The 20,007-nt window shown below is 34.1% G+C and overlaps 1 protein-coding gene across 2 annotated transcripts in view; it reads left to right on the forward strand.

Moving 5' to 3' along the window:
• The window catches only part of LOC149804449 (adenylate cyclase type 10-like), a 175,717-nt gene extending 157,859 nt beyond the window's left edge, over nt 1-17,858 (forward strand). For both annotated transcript variants that reach the window (XM_089940570.1, XM_089940579.1), the window contains 3 exons: nt 3,822-3,942; nt 9,806-10,001; nt 17,269-17,858. In XM_089940570.1, coding sequence (XP_089796696.1) covers nt 3,822-3,942; nt 9,806-10,001; nt 17,269-17,598 — 647 coding nt within the window. In that variant the 3' untranslated portion in view covers nt 17,599-17,858. The remainder of the gene's footprint in view (nt 1-3,821; nt 3,943-9,805; nt 10,002-17,268) is intronic.
• Nucleotides 17,859-20,007: the final 2,149 nt, after the last annotated feature.

The raw sequence follows: 20,007 nt of genomic DNA on the forward strand, positions 1-20,007 counted from the left end.
TAGTATTATTTCAATATCACAGACCTGGACCAAATCAGGTTCAGGCTCAAAGGCGATGACAAAGAATTTTGTACTGCATTTACATGTATCTGGTCACCATCATTAAGTCAAACATAAGAAAATAACTTTGTTGCAAAATTTAAACCGCTCTGGTGGCCTAGTGGTTAGAGCGTCCGCCTCAGATGCGGGAGTTCGTGGGTTCGATCTCCAGTCGAGTCATACCAAAGACTTACAAAAATGGTTATAACAGCTGCCTCGCTTTGCGCTCAGCATTAAGAGGTTAGTGTTAGGACTGATCGGCCTGGTTTCAGGATAATGTGACTGGGTGGGACATCATGCTACATGTCTGCAGCATGATGCCCCAGTGCTAGACATCACTATAAACTGCCACATTTCAGACATCGTAGCTATATGACTGAAAATTTGTTTAAGCTACGTTAAAAATCCAAATCACATCACATCACATTGGTACAAAATTTTATATGCTAGAATTTCTCAAGAATATCATATCATAAATGGTTTCATTACCCTTAAGTTAAAAAGAAGAAATGGACTTATCTTGCATTCCTGTAAGTTCTTTTTTTTTGGTTTTGGGGAGCAAGCTTGAAACATCTCCATTTACATTTATATTTGTAATTAGTAACTGCCCTTTCCAACAGGATAAAAAAAATAGCACAGAACTGGCAGGGAGCAGATTCCAAGCAGCATGAGTTATAGTCACCTTGTTCATTTCTAGAAGGCAAGTAGATGTTGTAAAAAAATCTTTGTCATTAAGAAAACGAGTGCATTCCCCAAACCAATGCTAGTAAGGGTGCTTGCACAAGCTTGCAAAAGGAATTTTTCCAAGTCTGTAAGGCTACAAGCTTGCAAAATCTAAAGTTCAAGCTTGCAGAAGAAATATTTCCAAGTCTGCAAGCTTGTAAAATCTAAAATACTTGATGTAAGCTTGTGCAAGCTTGCAATAATCAGTCATGAAAGTTGAAATTTGGCAGTTCTGCATAAAATCAGTACTTCCTGAAATGTTAAAGAATATATTTTGTGACTAAATCATGCTCAGTATAATAAACTACACTGCCAAATTAAAAGATGTTGCTGGTAATCTAGGTTTTATTTATAGCATCTGATAATACACATGGGTTCAGTATTTTACCTTTTCAGTGTTGCAAAAATGTTAAGAATTTGAATTGCTTGTACTTAGCTGATACATAAATAAAATATATTATTCCAACATTTTCTCTACGTTTAAGTTAACTATGAACATTATTAATATATTTTTTTTTAAAATGAATTATTTCTTGACCAAGGCAAAATATGAAATGTTACTTATTCTACAAATGTCTTTTTCCAATTTTCCAATTTTTACAAATATTATACATGTTTGAGAAACAATTGAGTTGTTTTGCATAAAGGAAATTCTTTAAGTGATCGTACACTCAATTAGCTATGCAGTCATTTTGTCAGGGAATGGAAGACTGGATAAAGAATTCCATTTAGTAAAATCCTGTAAAATAGATAGCAATTGCTGATTGCAAAATTATTTTTACAGACTAGCTTAATATGGCAAGATATTAATGTCAAGTACTTGTAAATGCTATTTACCGACAATGTCTGCACCATCAAATATAGTCTGTGTAAATCTTGTATTATTAACTTCTGGCATAAAGTTTTTGGAAGAATTGTAGTATGTTTGTTTCAATGAGAATTTGCTGCCAGGAGAAAAAAAAATAATTGTTGTTTACATACTAAATAAAAATTTAAAAATATAAACAATGTTTGTTTTCTTTGAGAGAGAGAGATGCATCCCATTCTGCCAACATTCTGTAAAGAATTGAGCTTTGTGAATTTTGCTTGTTTAAAATCAAATAAGAAATCAGAAGAAATGAAATAAAAGCATGCAAGATGAAATGTGGTTTTCCGTGACAGACTTAATTCACCATTGAGGCATTAAAGGCACTTACTTCCCCATTTTTTACAGTCAGGAGACTGGTTTATGAACTCTAAATATACACACAACATATTTGAGTCACAAGAACACAAAACAATCACTGTAGCCTCGTGTTCAAATTAGGCGCAATTTTCAAGGTTGAATCATCACAGTTTAGCTCATTAATTCAGTAAACTCAAGAGTGTGTTGTGTTTTGCCATTTTTTGGGACTGTAGATTGGCGGTAGCGCACTGTTTCACCTTTACGATTTAAACACGTTAAATAATGACTTTGTAATGTTGCTTCATTCAGTGATTGAGATGACAATTCTGCAGATGATTATTTATTGCTGCACTTGCCAAACATTAGTAATTGAGGCAATGCTGTCAGTTAAAGACAGTAGGGTCACGAGATCATAAAATTACATGCACACTTGTTAATCTCATTTCCGTTATTCTTAGGGTCTTTGTTTCCTCTTGCATATCAGTTTCAACAATTGTTCAGAGGTTGTTATGTTCAATTCTTTTCATTCTCAAAGAAGATGGCAGTTATTTGATATCAAAATGTCTTTAAAGGTACCTAATCAGTTTCATCAGCTTTTTGTGTTTGAAGTTCTGAAGTACCATTTGTTTGACATGTTTCATAGCCCTTTTAAAATGGATGGTAAAACTAAAATTTAGGATGATTTTGAATAACACTTACTGATATTTCTTAGGCTTGATAAGTGATTTTGGAATGTTGAACTAAAAATGAAATGCTTTTGCCAAAAAGATTGATACTAAGTTTTTTTTCCTGATTACATTGTATATGTTGTAATCCATTTCAGTGGACAAAATAAATACCTGAATCACACCAGAAGCAGAGGAGGATGCAGAATTTTATTGAGGATTTTGTTTAGAAGAGGTGGTTCAGAGTAATTCAAATGGCAAACATTCGTGTTTTTCAACTAGTAGTTTATAATTTTGACAGATAAGAGAGGGAACCTAACCATCCTCTCCCAAATTGATTTCTACATGGAAGTAAATTAGTAAAACATTTCCAAAGCCATACAGAACAAAAGTATAAAGAGTTTCCTCACACAGATCCCATTCATACGCTCTAATTTTTATCTGATTAAATATTATTAAATGATTTGATGACTACATTCTTTTCTTTCATTGTGATAGTAAGATCTCATGCTAATTAATGTTCACCTAATGTTAACATTTTCAATTTAATATTTGATATTACATACTTTTCACACATCAAGAGCTAGAAAAATGGAGGTATCAGTTCTTTTGATGCAGCTAGCTAGGTCGGCTTTGTTTGCAAGCTTGTAATTGGTAAGTTTGTGCAAGCTCATAATTGGCAAGCTTGTGTGGTTTCAAATCTAAGCTTGTGCAAGGCTATATTGCAAGCTTGCTGCATTCTTAGAAATAAGCTTGCAATTTTGGTTTGGGACCTGTGGCCATGGCAGTTGTTTTGCATGTGCAATAAGTTCAGTATGATGGATTTAGTTGCTAGTTATATCCAGCCCAAACTACCATGTTAAAGTGGGTTACCCCAACCTACCATGTAATACAAGTTTCATTCAAATTACCATATTACTGTGAGTTATCCCAGTCTACTATGTAATAGCAGTGTTCCCAACTAGCATGTCACAGTGTAACCTCAGATTACCATGTATATGGGTAAGCAGGGTTCCCCCAACTACCGTGTTATAGTTGGGTTTCCCTGTACTTGTTTTATAAATTCGACCTTTTTTTGCTCTGGTTTTCTTCAGTTAATTCCATTGTTTGCATTTTACAAATTAATTTTCACCTATAAACTACCATCTTTAGCCTTGTCACACTTTCTAGTGTCTCTTCAGATTTTAAAGAAAATTCACTCTCTCATTGTCATTGCATCTTTCATTTAGAGAACCCAGTGGAATCAGTACAGAATTGCATTGCTTTTGCCACCGCCTACTTGAAGCAGTGTGACTGCATGGCTAATGAGATGTCCACTTGCTATTACCTGGCCATGACTATAGCACTCTGGTGAGTAACACTGTAGAAGTTTTAAGAGAAAGTTTTACCAAGGGTCAAAGTTCATTTGTGAAGTAAAAAAAGTCACTATTCTCCGGCAATCACCTCATATATCCTCCATCATTCTTGTTGCTATTTATTGCCACTGATGATGTAACATGATTTTGTATCGTGATTCGGAATTCCCATTGTAGTACATATCTAGTAGATAACATGTCCTAATTGTTATATGAACAACATGACTAATTGACTTGTCCATACAAATTCATACTTTGCAGCACTTGTCTCCCAGCCATTCTGTTAAATATTCTAGTACTTGTCTCCAAACTATTGTTAAATATGGTAGCACTTGTCTCCCAACCATTCTGTTAAATATCATTGTCAAAATTATCCTTCATATAACAAAACTGTAAGAAATTAAGTCAATAGGAAATAGTTAAATCAATTCCCATATCAAGTAACATATATCAGTTCTCACATTCAGTAACCTGCATTAGTTCCCACAGCCTAATAACCTACATCACAGCCAGTAACCTAAATTATTAGATAGTGTTAATAATTTTAAACATTACATACCATCATTCTCTGATTATAAACCTGTATTTCATAAGAAACACATCCCTTATTTTTATAGATGTTGGCAAATGATGACTGACTTTAATTTTTGGGGCTTTTATCTGCCGTAATCCAGATCATGTTATGTTGATCTTAGGTCAAAAGGTTACTAGTTACAGACACTGACTAAAGCAAGAAAAACGGTCTGTGCATAAAATGTTCAGTTTTTGACCATGTAACTTCACAAAGTTTGTGCCTAGTACTAGTAAGTATAATTAAGCAAAACCCACAAGAAAAACTAACGAAATTAACTTGGTTTATTATTATTATTATTATTTTATTATTATTATATGAACTGATAGATTTTACAGCAGCTTTTTAACTACCATATTTACCATATATCTTGGGACACTGTATTTGTTGGGACACCATAAAGTAATTTTTAAAGTACATTTTTGTGCACTTTATGTTCTAGGACACATCGTCTTTTCAAGTCGTAAGTTGTGGGACACCTTTTAAATCATTCGAAAATTACATTTCAGAAAATGCACTCTAACTGAAACATTTTATTTTAAAAAATATAAAACTATGTACTTGAGATAAAACTCTTTAATACATTGTAGCAGCATCTCGTCAGCAAAACCCTTCTCCTGCACATGTAGGATCCATTCTTTCGGTGCATGAATATTTTTTTTCTCACTTTCTCATGCTATGAAAGGCAACACATCACTTGAAATTTGAAACTGCAAGGACTAAAATCAAACTTTTTAAAATCTGCACCAGTCTCACACTTTTCACCCATCTTATCATCAGTCCGTCCAGGAATGTAATTAAAGCACACTTAGATTTCATCCATGTTAATGATCATATTGTCGGCCAAATCATTCTCTTCTCTTTTGGCCTTAACAAATTCGTCAAATGATTTTAATTTCTCCAAATTGTCTGGGCAATGCTGGGTTGTCGATGGCCATGCACAAAGCACTATATTGTGTCACTTTAAAAATTGTTCCATTGTTTCAGTCTATTTTACAAATTCCCGTGAATACCGGTGGAAAGGAACCAAAGTTAACTTCCTTATCTTGGCTGTTTTTGTATATTTAAATTTTTTTCTTCTTCAAAATCAGCACACTTAAAGAAACTAAAGGTGGCTTCCAAGGTCAGTTTGCTTTGTAATAAAATAACCTTTGTTTTAATATCCTTTCAATAACAAAACAAATCAGCACATTTAAAATAATCTAAATTCATCTTCTGATTTTGGCTTGCACTGTAATAAAATAACCTTTGTATCGATATCCTTTCAAAAAATAAAAAAATTCCTTCAAAGTAGTTAAAGTTGGCTTCCGAGATCAGCTTTCTTTGCTATAAAAATAACCTTTGTCATTGATGTCCTGTCGGTACGTTTAAATAATGAGTTTACAGCCCACTGCCAGTTGTGCTTATTCACCACCCGGGCTTCTGTGTGATTTGCATCTGTAGTTATAATTAATACAAACGGGCAATGATGTATGCGGGTAAATAGTGTACACAGCAATAATATACTTTTGTAACCCTTGCTAGTGAAAAGATTGTCACTTGCACTCAAGTGAATGTATTTTCAAATAATAATATTTATTTGAGAGATACTGTCATATAGTAGACATGGATATAATTCAGTCTTTGTAATTTTGCACCTAACACCTTGTAATGCGTGAATGGCAGTTATCTTCAAGCAACTGGTTGATTATTTCCCTCTCGTTTGTGATTTTGTTGGATCCAGTTTTCAGTCAGATAACATATTCAAACCTTTGAGTACATCAGAACACGATTTGTTTCTCAATGTTTATATCAATGAACAATGTGTCATGCGTTATTGGACATAAGTGATACATGCTACAGCATGGAAGAATACAATAGATATATGGAGTTTGTGGATATATTGTATTCTTTACTTCTCATGATGAAAAAAAGGAATAAATGATAACAATACACAGTTAGTTTCTTTCATTTTATTATCATATAAGCGTTTTATTTATATATTTTATTGCAACATGTGGGGGGATGCGCAAAGTCAATATAAATTTATTTTGTTTCTCAAGACATATGATGTAGGTGAAAAGAAGTTTCACCATAAGTTCTGGGACACAAAAAGAATGTATTTTATCATGTCCCAATATATATGGTAAATACAGTATTGCACATTTTGAATGCTTTCGGCCTTGTTAGTACTATTAAGCAAATTCCATTGTAGGTATAGAAATACAGTTGGTAAACATACTTATATTCACATCTATATACACCACTCCCTCACTTTAGTGTCCAGAAAACTTGCAGACCCACTTATAACATTGTTAACAGGTGTGGATCCCATTTTCTTCCTTTAGAAAATGGAAAAAATAGGCCCCTTTTTGTTGAACACAACTTAATTCACACTCAAACCTGGAAAATGAAACCTTGATCTATATCACTTATTTTATAGTTGAAAGTGGCAGTTCCAGGAAATTTGAATTAGCGTCCTGAAATTGGATCCTCAAATAAGAAGTCTTCTATTTAGTTAAGTCCTCAGTACACTGTAAATCCCAACATACAGTGAAATTTTGATCAATTAAAATGTTAGTAATGCCAACTGGTGGCAGCGCTTTCACAACTAAATGCCACTTAATAAGTTTTATCAAGTAAACTTCATGTTTGAATTTTATCTTTTAATTCACTTTCAGTGCAATCATTATAAATGTGAAATGTCTTCTTGTATTGAAACATGAAAAGTGTCAGTTTACTGTCATAGTGATGCTTACGAGTATTTCCATAAGAACCAACTGTTCTTTGATCTTGAACTTACAAAAGTATGGATGCATTGACACAATCAGTTAAAAGTTACCTGTGTTGTATTATAACAATAATTAGTCATTTGTATCAAAACAAGTAAAAAGGTTAGAATAAAACAATGTTCCAAGCCATGCAAATCATACTTGCATAAAAGCTAGTGGTCACATTTGCATATTAACACATTAACCCCTGGTGACGAGTTTAAGTGGCAGGAGGTAGTAGCATACTGCCGAGCTCTGTAGCATCATGGTCATGTATGATACACTAAAGTGGGTGGTATTATAGAAAGGCAGACAGATGTAGCTCTACAAAGATACCAAATAATCTGGAATTTCTAGTTGCAAAACAAAATATAGAGGGAAAAACCTCATTGTTTGGACCCAATTTTTTTCTACCCCAAATCCGCCCGTGGTCGGAATCCGATTTTGTGTCCAGATTTTAGACTCAGATCTAAGGCAAACTGGTATAAACTGCAAACAGACAGATGAACCTTTGCAAAAAGCAGGATAAGATAGGCATTTGGAATAAAGAGTGGTCTTGATACGAAAATAATGGGTCCATTAGGCACCAAAAAAAAGTCCAACTTTTACCTTTCTGCTCATGCGTGAGCCAAATAGCCAATGAAAAACGATGTTTCTAACACAACTAGGCACTACTTTATTGGAAGATCATCTGGAAGTTGGTGTTTTTGGATGTATTTCAGAAATAGCTTTCAAAATGTGTTTCCTACTCGAATTTCAGACTAAAACAACAAAAACCTCCAGGGGTTAATGTGTTAAGTCAGCTCGTTTCAGTTGACAACACTGCCAACACTGTAGTTTGACATACTCATTTGCAAATACACAAACAATCAATCCTATCAAAGGAATCAAGTGAAAGGTGTGCTAGATCTATGAAAAGCTGCATTTTATGGATAGGAGTTATTATGGATAAACAAGTGCCAAAGCTTATAATGAATATAACATACCTGAATTGTGCAAGAGCGAACATTTTTTCTATAATTTTAAATATCACAGCATTGATAAATTACCCAAATAATAATAAAAATTAAAATTGAGTTTCATCATTGTTGAATCTCTAAATAAATGTCACTCTTTTTAGTAAAAAATATTGTTTTAATATAAATCCACAATAACAATAGAATGTGTTCACATTCACATGCAAAAAGCAGTGACATACTACACATTTGTGATGTGTGTTGATGCCACTTGCAGTATGTTTTAAATTATCTTTCAGAGATAGGATATGTTGAAAACAAAAGTAATTTATACAAAAAAAACAGAGAACTTCATTATAAAAGTACTTTGCTGACAATTATTCCCAATGCAATTACTTAATATTCAACCACTTTACCCCCTCCCCCCCCTTATCACTGTTTTTGTCCATCCCTTTCTTAAATTTTCAGAGGTCCCTTAATTACTCACACCCAGGCTTATGCCATGGTTTGTTTTTGGCCCAAATTGTGAATGAGTTGTCAAGGGAGAGGTATATACTGGTTAGGTTTTCAAGCTAATACAACATTTGTTCCATATTTTTTTTAATACTCATATTTTAACTTTATGAACTTTGACATTTTTTTATAAAAACTTTGTTAGTATAATTTAGTAAAAACCACTGGTAGGTAGACAAAATTTTTCATGCATGCTTTAGGCACATCAAGAAAACTTCATTAAATATTCATGCCATTATAGCAACTTTTGGGTTTTTTTTCTCAAGTTTACTTTGGTATGCAGTGATTTTAAGAAACACAATTCTCCATTTGGTGGGGGGGTGTCTGAGATTTTGAACCTTCCAGCCCCACTTTTGGACCGATGTCAAATTTATGCTAATTTCATCATGTTAGCTCAGTTTTGAGCATCATGCTTATAATCTAAGGGTCACAGGGTTCAATATCGACCCAGGCCAGCCTAGTACAGCTGTCTCTCTGGTCTTTGGGAAGGGCACTTGGTTCCCACTTCCTCTGCACGATGTAGGTAATAATGTGTTAAAAGTGCCATGAAAACCATGAAACCAAACCAATCATTTTGTTCAACGTGCTTGATTTTTCCTTTTCTTTAGTCCAGTATGACTGTCCAAAAATTATATTGTCATGGTCAGTAGGTGGGGGACATGTTTTTCTTTAAAATAATATTTCTTCTTGTTTGAAATGGAATAAAATCCCATGATCTGTACATAAGTTGACCTTAATAATCACTGAATAGTAACATAATCTATTACCTTTTGTCCATGCAGTGATTCAACCTTTCACTTAATATCCAGGGATCATGGGTTCAATATCACCCACACCAGTCAGGGTCAGCTGCTTTGAAATGTCCTTAGCTCCCATTTACTTGACATGATATTGCAAAGAAAGTGTTAAAAGTGTTGTTAAAATCAACAAAAAACAAAACAAACTACAAAATACCTCTGACAAAGAATAGAAATGCTCCTGTGAAATCTTTGTGTCAAAACATAAAAGGCATGAGATGCTATCTGCTGCACTTGAGGCAAAATATTTATATTTTCTGAATGTTTACAGGTATGCAAGGAAAGAGAAGTGGGAGTCCACCCAGCTCTGGTTTGACTACTGGGAGATTTTTGAGACAAACGAATGTTCTTTTTATTCCCTTGGAGCACGTGCCAGAAAAATTGAGGTCATGCTGCATTCCTTATCTAAGGCTGTGGAGATTGGGAACAAACCTGTTGTCAGGCAGCTGAAGGCTGTATTGTCAGGGGTAAATATTTGCTGATGCTTTAACTCACCTGGCCATAAGGCCAAGTCACCTTACAGTATGGCCTGTGTCTCTTGTATATTGTCCTTCATCCATCCATGAGCACTTGCTTGTAACCATTCCGGTTTTGACATCTTTTGTTCCAGTTTCAATTAACTTGGAATGTGATTACACCTCACCCTCAATAACTTGAACACAACAGGGTCCAAAAACATAGACCGCACTATAAGTGAGGGCGTGAATCACCAAGGGACCTCCAAAAGTTGAAAAAAATCTGCTTAAACAGCGAAAACCATAGGGCTTGGTGGGTAATGAGCTGGGTTGTTTAATGACTGAATTTTCATTTTACAATTACGTCGATAATAATTGTTAATACCTTGCATTTTCTAATCAAGTTTATTTTTTTTCAAATGTCTAAAATGTGAAGGATCGTTCCAACTGGTTTCAACAACTGTTACGTGTGCATGAAAACATTTGTATATTATGTCACTGCTTTTTGTTTTGTTGATTGGTCTGGTTCCCGGAGTGGTATTAAATAGTATACTGCCAAGTTGGAGTCAAAGTAGCAGGGAACTAGACTAAGTGTTGGTACACCACCAAACAAGATTCCTTTCTTTAAAAAACTAGCGACATTTATTTTGTGAGACAATCATCTATGTTGAAACTCAATTTTTGAATTGTTCAGTTAGTACAGTTTTGATGTCGTGATTTCATTGGAAGTAATAGTGAAGCTTCTTATCATCGTTGAGGGTATCTCTAAGTGCCAGTTCAGGAATTCTTTGAAACTTGCTTGCCCACAGTGGTCTGTATCTGTGTGAAACCAAGCTATTTATTTGTTTTGCTTGGTAGCCTTGCTGTCTTTGATCACAGTTTTGAATAAGTCACATAATATAAGTTTGTTCATGTTACATACACAATAACATTTATAACAGTGTTCAGTTGATCAACTGAAGTGAGCTCACCTGACATACAACCGGGGCTGCTATTTTTTAAGTATGTAGGATTTGCAAACCTTTTAACTTTTCTTTTATTTCACCTCTTTTATTTGATTCAAAAGACATAACTAACATGATAATACAATGGAGGCCAGCTTTTAATTCAGTGCAACAATACAATAAATACTTCTGAAAGTCAGTTATCAAAACATGGTCAGCACATAATTAGGTTCTCAGAGAAATGCTTGCGGACATAGCTGTTATGGTTGATTGACTCATTTTACGTTTAAATGTACGTTGCATTAATGATGATTACACTTAAGAGTAACTGCAAGATAGAATTAAAACACAAATTTCACTTAATAAAAATTATTTAATTGGCATTTAAATATTAATATACTGCCTTCACTAGGCATGACATTTTCATTGATTGAATTTTCCTTGAATATCTTTAATTACAGTGACTTAGAATGTCTTTTTGAAAGAAAATGTAACCAATTATATGACTTCTTATTAAAATTTGATTGTCCTATCTGCCGTTTTTTATTATAAAATGATCGATATATCATTTCAGTTACCAATTTTGATTGCAGTTTTCTTCAAGTTAAAAAAATAGGGAACAGTTTTTTGGCTTATTTTCTGGTTTTAAAAAAAATGGGATCCATGCCTGACCCCAAGTTTTAAGCGGGTTCACGAGTTATCAGGGCATGAGTTATAATAATAATACTAATATAATAATAATGATAATAATAAAGACTTTATTTAGAGAAGGTAACTCAGTTACAGAACTAATCTACCTTGAGGTCTTCTATCTGTTATGTACAATATATACAGTATGTTCAACATGATGTTAAGAATATGGCTTGACACTAAATAATTAATGTAATTTTAAAATTTAAAGTATCAAGCCTGGAACACATGCACAGGCATCTGTGAAAACATAAACATATATAAAACATAAAATATCATCCTGCATTGAAAAATTCAACTATGAAAATGATGTAAAATTACAGAAAAGCAGGTGGTCTTTTTTGTACTAGAACTGTTCAGTTTTCTAAAGATTTAATCCATTTAAGACATTGATTTTGAAAAAAAGAAATGCTAGGAGCCTGCCTTATGTCACTGGGAATGTTGTTCCATACCAGTGGACTAGTATATTGAAAACATTTTTTAAACAATTCCTTCTTTGGCCTTGGTATAATGTAATTTTTACTTCTTATGGACCTTAAATTTGGAGTACCATCAGCATCTCTTTGGTGAAAGATAGTGCTTAGATAGACAGGAATGGCTTTTCTGGATACTTTATACATCAATTTGGCTTTTTTAAGAAATATTCTTTCATGTATTGTTAAAACCTTTATATTATTCATTACATCCTGAAAATTGTCTATACATTGATCTAGAATTTTATGGCAAGCCCTCTTTTGGAGTCTTAAAAGTGTTGTTATGTTTGAATTAGAGGTATTACCCCAAACTACATTACAGTAGTCCAGATATGGCTGAATATAACTTTTATAAAAGATGACCCTATACTGAAGAGGAATTTATGTTTTGATTTTTCTCAGTAGCCAAAGATAAGAATTAACCTTTTTTGAAACATGTTTAATGTGAATAGGCCAAGTAAGATTGTTATCTACGAATACACCAAGAATTCTATTTTGAGAGGTCATATTAAGGCTCACATTATCAAATAGAGTTTGTCACTCTCTAGCCTTGATCATTTTTGTTGTGTTGTAACTAGTAGGGCTTTTGTTTTTTCTGTATTTATGATCATACTGTTTTCCTTGCACCATACTTGAAGTCTGTTGAGAGCATCTTGTAAGTTATTTTCAAGTACCATTTTGGTTTTACCCATCTCAGACAGCATAGTATCATCTGCATAGAGGTCAGTGGAAGAAATTGAAGTTCCAATCATAAGAGGTAAATCGTTGATAAATAGAATGAATAACAGAGGTCCAATGATAGAGCCCTGTGGTACTCCACAATTAATATTTTTACTTTCAGAAAGTTGACCATTTAAAGATACTTTTTGCACTCTATCGTTTAAGTAAGAAGTAAACCAGTTTAGAGAGTTTTCACTGCATTGATAGATTTTTAGTTTTTCAAGCAAATTTTATGGTCTGCAAGATCAAAAGCTTTACAAAAATCAACCATAATAGTGCCTACCATTTCTCCTTGATCTAATGCTTTCAGCCATTTATCAATCAAAGATACAAGTACAGTTTCACAGGAGTGGTTTTGGCAAAAGCAAGACTGATTTTCATGAATAAGATCATAACTGTTCAAATAGTTGAGAAAAGAATCATGTACATGTTTTTCTAGTAATTTGGAGAGACAAGGAAGGATAGAGATGGGTCTGTAGTTATTTACATCATCTTTTGTTTCTGCTTTATGCAGTGGTATAACCTTGGCAGTTTTCCATTTTTGTGGAAATTTATTAGACCTATTACTTTCATTGCAAATGAAAGCTATACTCTCTACAATTGTAGGTGCAGCAACCTTTAGTAGCCTTGGTCCAATCATATCAAGTCATGTAGCTTTACAATCATCCATGTTTTAAATATATTTCAACACAAATTCTGGACTCATTTAAGGAATTTCAAACTTTATATTGTTTGGTAGTTTTTCAGCACAAAAAACCCTGAAAACACTTTCCAGATAGAATTTGGGTTATTTTGGTTTTCATCATCGAGGGAGTGTTGTATATATCTTAAAATCTCCACTGAGTTTACATCACTTATGTTAAAGAGTTGATCTTGGGTCTAATTGGCTGAGTTTGCTACCACTCGGAAGCTCATATTTTTGATCGGAATATATGATTATATCATTCAGCTCACAGATGAATTCAATATTGAGCACGATCAACATATACTAATGCTGTGATCTTGAATCTCAGTGGCTGATCTGGCTGGATGCAGTATTCTGGATCTGAATTTGATCCAGCTTGGAATATATGCTTATATCATCAAGATCTCAGGCAGATTGTATAATGGGCAGGATATATGGATATTAACACAGTAATCTTGACTCTGGTTGAGCTTATTGCCACTATGGAAAGCATAATATGTCTGATTTTGAAGCCCAATTGTCTAACACATTAACCCCTTGAGCTTTTTGCCATTTTTGCCTGAAAATCGAGTAGGAAACACATTTTGAAAGCTATTTCTGAATAGACTTGAAAACACCAAATCCCCGGTCATCTTTCAATAGCGTACTGCCTAGTTGTGTTAGAACATCATTTTTTGTTGGCTATTTGACTTGCGCATGAGCAAAAGGGTAAAAGGCCTTTTTTTTTTTTTTTTGCTAAACGGAGCCATTATTTTTGTATGGAGACCACTCTTTATTCCAAATGCCCATCTTATCCTACTTTATGCAAAGGCTCATCTGTCTGTTTGCAATTCATACCGGTTTGCCTTAGATCTGAGACCAAAAAGTCTAAAATCCGGACACAAAATCGGATTCCGACCACGGGCGAATTTTGCGTTAAAAAAAAGTCGGGTCCAAAAAATGAGGTTTTTCTATCTGTATTTTGTAGTGCAACTAGATATTCCAGATTATTTGGTATCATTGTAGAGCTACATCTGTCTACCTTTCTATAATACCACCCACTTTAGTGTATCATACATGACCATGACGCTACAGAGCTCGGCAGTGGGCTACTGCCTCCTGCCCCGTAAAGTCGTCGCTAGGGGTTAATGTGTTAATGAACATTGATATTCTAACAGTTGTTTTGACTATGACTCGTTGAGCCTGTTATCACTATGAAAAACATATTTTATTTGATTTTGAGGCCATATTTCTCAGTTGATTTTGATCAAACATGGCATGTTAGCATACATCATCAAGATGTCGGAGAAGTTCAGTAATGAGTGAAATGCATGCATATTAATGAAGTAATCTTACACCTGATGAGTGACGTTTGTTTCCTCTCAGGAAACCATATTTCTAATCCAGTTTTGGTCAGACTTGTAATACACTTGGATGTGTTTAATAATGAGGTAATCATGCATCTAATTGTTTGAGCTTATCATCACTCTGAAAGTCATTTCCTAACTGATTTTGATCAGACATGGAATATTTATGCTTATATCATTAAACTCCTGGTTTAGATTGCTAATAAGTGAGATCCATGCATGCTAATGAGTGAGATCCATGCATACTAATGAGGTAATATTGCATCTAATTACAACTCTGAAACCATTATTCTGATCTAATTTTGAGCAAACTTCTGATATGGGCCATCAGCAGAATTCGGAATGGATTTGATAATAAGCAAGATCCATGCATGTTATTAAGGTGATACTGAATCTGATCCTGGATGAATTCAGTTAGGAGCAAGATACTATGAATTTTACCTTTACCTTTGGACAGAATTTATCAGGATGTAGAAAAATAATTAAAATCATCATATTATAAACTTTGGGAGATAGCTTACATAAGATTTATTCTTATAATACTACATAAGCCAGCTTAGTGAAATGGTCAATTATTAAGTTATGTAGGCCAGGTGAACAATATGATGCTGGTTTACCATCTTGTTTTTTCAACTAGTTTTATATGGATGAGGATGATGATATTCTTAGCAAAATTATTTTTCGACATTCAAGCTAATTAAAAACCCTCCTTCTATATGCTGTACATAAAAATATATTGATGACGATGATGTTCTCTTTGTGAGCTACATAGCTTATTAAGTGTCTGCACTTTATAGTCAGTAGGCAGTTGGTCTGATACCCAATAACTGACAGTGATAATAGTTATACACAGTAGTTGATACCAAATATATGACAGTGTTAAATTTCTAGTGATTTATAGCCATAATTTTTAATGAAGAATCAGTGGTTGACATTAAGTAATTGACAGTGATAATTTTTATAGTTATACAAAATGCTGTGAAGCCCAGTAATTGACAGTGATAATTTTCTATAGTTGTACAGTGATGCAATGCCCAGTAATTGACAATGATAAATTTCTATAGATGTACCCATCGGTGTGATGCCCAGTAATTGACAGTGATAATTTTCTATAGTTGTACACACTCTTGCAGTGCCCATTAATTGTGCCCATTAATTGACAGTGATAATTTTCTATAGTTGTACACACTCTTGCAATGCCCATTAATTGACAATGAAAAGTTTCTATAGTTGTACATAGTAATGTGATGTCCAGTAATTGACAGTGATAAGTTTCTGTAGTTCTACACACTTGCCATGCTCAGTAATTGACAGTTCTTACAACTTATAATCTTTCTATAATTGTACATGGTACTGTAATACACAGTTATTGACAGCAATAAGGTTCTGTAGTTGTAGGACACACGGTACTAATGGTATGGAAAAATCTGAACCAGCCTGGAAATGAGTGAACATAAAATAGAGTATATATGGGTTAGGCTGACCAGGATTGGTTAATAATGTAAGTTATGTTGTAGGAAAAAGATTCTTTTGAGACCTTATCCTAGTTGTAAGTGAAAACAAACAAAGGCATTGTTTTATTGATGGAATTTCAGTCCTTTAACAGCCTTGAGTTTGGAACACTCGTTACTAAAATTAGCACCTGACTCTTTGGTGCGGAATTGAAAGCACATGTTTCAAACACATGCAGGTCCAGAAAATGCCGTGGCTCATATCCTTTCCTCTACACAGAAGCTGACATCCAGGTTTCATCTATACTGATAAATATAGGTTTGATCATGAGCACTCAAAACTTTTAAGTCATTGAATTTTTCAATATCATGGTGTTTGCACAGGTTTACTATGGGAACTGAATTAGTACTGTGAGTCCTTGAGAGAGCACTGCTCCATCATCCCAGGGAGCATGACTCACTCTCCATACGGATCATTCCTCCTTTAGGAAGGACATGGAACCCCATGGCTCTTTAGGCCTTGTCCTTCTCCACTGAGACTGATCCCACAAGAAAAGAGCTAGATTACTGAATTGTTAATACCATGGTGTTTGCATACGTTTACTATGGGAGAATTAGTACCGTGAGTCCTGTACGCAGTACTGTGATACACAGTTATTGACAGCAATAAGTTTCTAGTTAATCATGGTCTAATTTACAATAAATTTCATTTCATTCAGGTTTTCAGTCACTTTCTTATTCCTCGTTGTTATAAAAATACCTCCTTTTTTTAAATGATGTCTTACTTTATTTGTGTCACTTAGTTGCATTACAGACACTAAACATTTTTTTCATGAAATCTAATCACTTGAACCTTCTCTGATCAACCATTTTTTGAGGTTCCATTTGTTTTGTTCAGTGTATGCAAATAAGTATGAACGCTTAATCACAGCATTTGCATTATTTCATCCCATTTATATTCCACTTTCAGGATTTCTTGCTGCTGTCAACAAATTTAAAACGAGTCCCCTGTCTGCTGCCTCGCTGCTACCATCTAAAAGCATACTTTCTCTTGCTGAAGGGTTATAAAGTTTCAGCCAGAATAAAATTATCCAAGGCATTATCCATTGCAGAAAAACAGGGTAACCTACAGGAAAAACACTGGATATCCAATAACAAAGCCAAATGGTTTGTGGACCAGTTCACAGATAATTCCCAATGGAATGAGCTTACTGAGACTCATATTCTGGATTGGAGACTCTATCTTGGTCGTCGTCATGGAGATACAGTCTACACACCACCACTTCCTGTCAAAGCTTGATAGTTACGTTTTACATGTTTACATGTTGCTAGTAATAGGTATTGAAAAAAGTAATGAATATATCGTTTTTATAATCAAAGATACAGCTGTGATATTTATATCTGAAACATCAATTTACGCATGACAGTATCTGACTTCCATTTCAATATAGCACAGTATACAACATGTATTCATTAAGTCATGATCTCATAGTATCTTATCACAGAAATTATGGTGACTGGAGTAAAACTGGTTATGTTCATGGATAAATACTGTAATTAATCCCCTGAAATAATTATTGTACAGTTTCAAGAAATAAATGTTTCTATCATCCAGTTTTGTTAATTTTTTATCATTACTTATCCTCACTATACTTGTGGGGAGTATGGATTGAAATAACCTCCATGCTTGGCACAAGAACCAAGCAACTGATTATGCTGGTGGAGAGAAAAGTTATGCTCTTCATATTGGCATGGCTGTTGATGTTAACTGACTTCCATATATCCAAACAGTTCATGGGTGTTAATGTTAACTGACTTCCGTGTATCCAAACAGTTCATGGGTGTTGATGTTAACTGACTTCCATATATCAAACTGTTCATGGCTGTTGATGTTAACTGACTTCCGTATATCCAAACAGTTCATGGGTGTTGATGTTAACTGACTTCCATATATCCAAACAGTTCATTGGTGTTGATGTTAACTGACTTCCATATGTCCCAACAGTTCATGGGTGTTGATGTTAACTGACTTCCATATATCCCAACAGTTCATGGATGTTGATGTTAACAGACATCCATATATCCAAACAGTTCATGAGTGTTAATGTTAACTGACTTCCATATATCCAAACAGTTCATGGGTGTTGATGTTAACTGACTTTCATATGTCCCAACAGTTCATGGGTGTTAATATTAACTGACTTTCATATATCCAAACAGTTCATGGGTGTTAATGTTAACTGACTTCCATATATTCAAATGGCTCATGGGTGTTAATATTAACTGATTTCCATATATACCAACAGTTCATGGGTGTTGATGTTAACTGACTTCCATTATGTCCCAACAGTTCATGGGTGTTGCTGTTAACTGACTTCCATATATCCCAACAGTTCATGGGTGTTAATATTAACTGACTTCCATATATCCCAACAGTTCATGGGTGTTGATGTTAACTGACTTTCATATGTCCCAACAGTTCATGGGTGTTGATGTTAACTGACTTCCATATGTCCCAACAGCTCATGGGTGTTGATGTTAACTGACTTCCATATGTCCCAACAGTTCATGGGTGTTAATGTTAACTGACTTCCATATGTCCCAACAGTTCATAGGTGTTGATGTTAACTGACTTCCATATGTCCCAACAGTTCATGGGTGTTGATGTTAACTGACTTCCATATGTCCCAACAGTTCATGGGTGTTAATGTTAACTGACTTCCATATGTCCCAACAGTTCATGGGTGTTAATATTAACTGACTTCCATATATCCCAACAGTTCATGGGTGTTGATGTTAACTGACTTCCATATATCCCAACTGTTCACTGGTGTTAATGTTAACTGACTTTGATATATTCCATGTATCCCAACTGTTCATGGGCATTAATGTTAACTGACTTTGATATATTCCATATATCCCAACTGTTCATGAGTGATAATGTTAACTGACTTCCATATATCCCAACTGTTCATGGGTGTTAATGTTAACCGACTTACATAAATCCTAAATGTTCACAGGTGTTAATATTAACTGACTTTGATATATTCCATATATCCCAACTGTTCATGGGTGTTAATGTTAACTGACTTACATAAATCCTAAATGTTCACAGGTGTTAATATTAACTGACTTTGATATATTCCATATATCCCAACTGTTCATGGGTGTTAATGTTAACTGACTTACATAAATCCTAAATGTTCACAGGTGTTAATATTAACTGACTTTGATATATTCCATATATTCCAACTGTTCATGGGTGTTAATGTTAACTGACTTACATAAATCCTAACTGTTCATGGGTGTTAATATTAACTGACTTAGATATATTCCATATATCCCAACTGTTCATGGGTGTTAATGTTAACTGACTTACATAAATCCTAACTGTTCATCGGTGTTGATGTTAAATGATATCCATATATTCCATATATCCCAACTGTTCATGGGTGTTGATGCTAAATGAGTTCCATATATTCCATATATCCCAACTGTTCATGGGTGTTGATGCTAAATGAGTTCCATAAATCCTAACTGTTGATGGGTGTTAATGTTAAATGACTTCCATATATTCCAACTCTTTATGAATATTTAAAGAAAAAAATCAAAGAAAATGCATTTATATGACAGAACAGATGGGTCAGTTTAAGACATATCAGGTGTTTTTGCACAATTTGGCAAAGAGTTTTGACTTAAGATCAAAACG

Source organism: Sinohyriopsis cumingii, chromosome 2 (genome assembly GCF_028554795.1).
Source record: "Sinohyriopsis cumingii isolate HCF-2022 chromosome 2, ASM2855479v2, whole genome shotgun sequence".
Lineage (NCBI taxonomy): Eukaryota > Metazoa > Mollusca > Bivalvia > Unionida > Unionidae > Sinohyriopsis > Sinohyriopsis cumingii.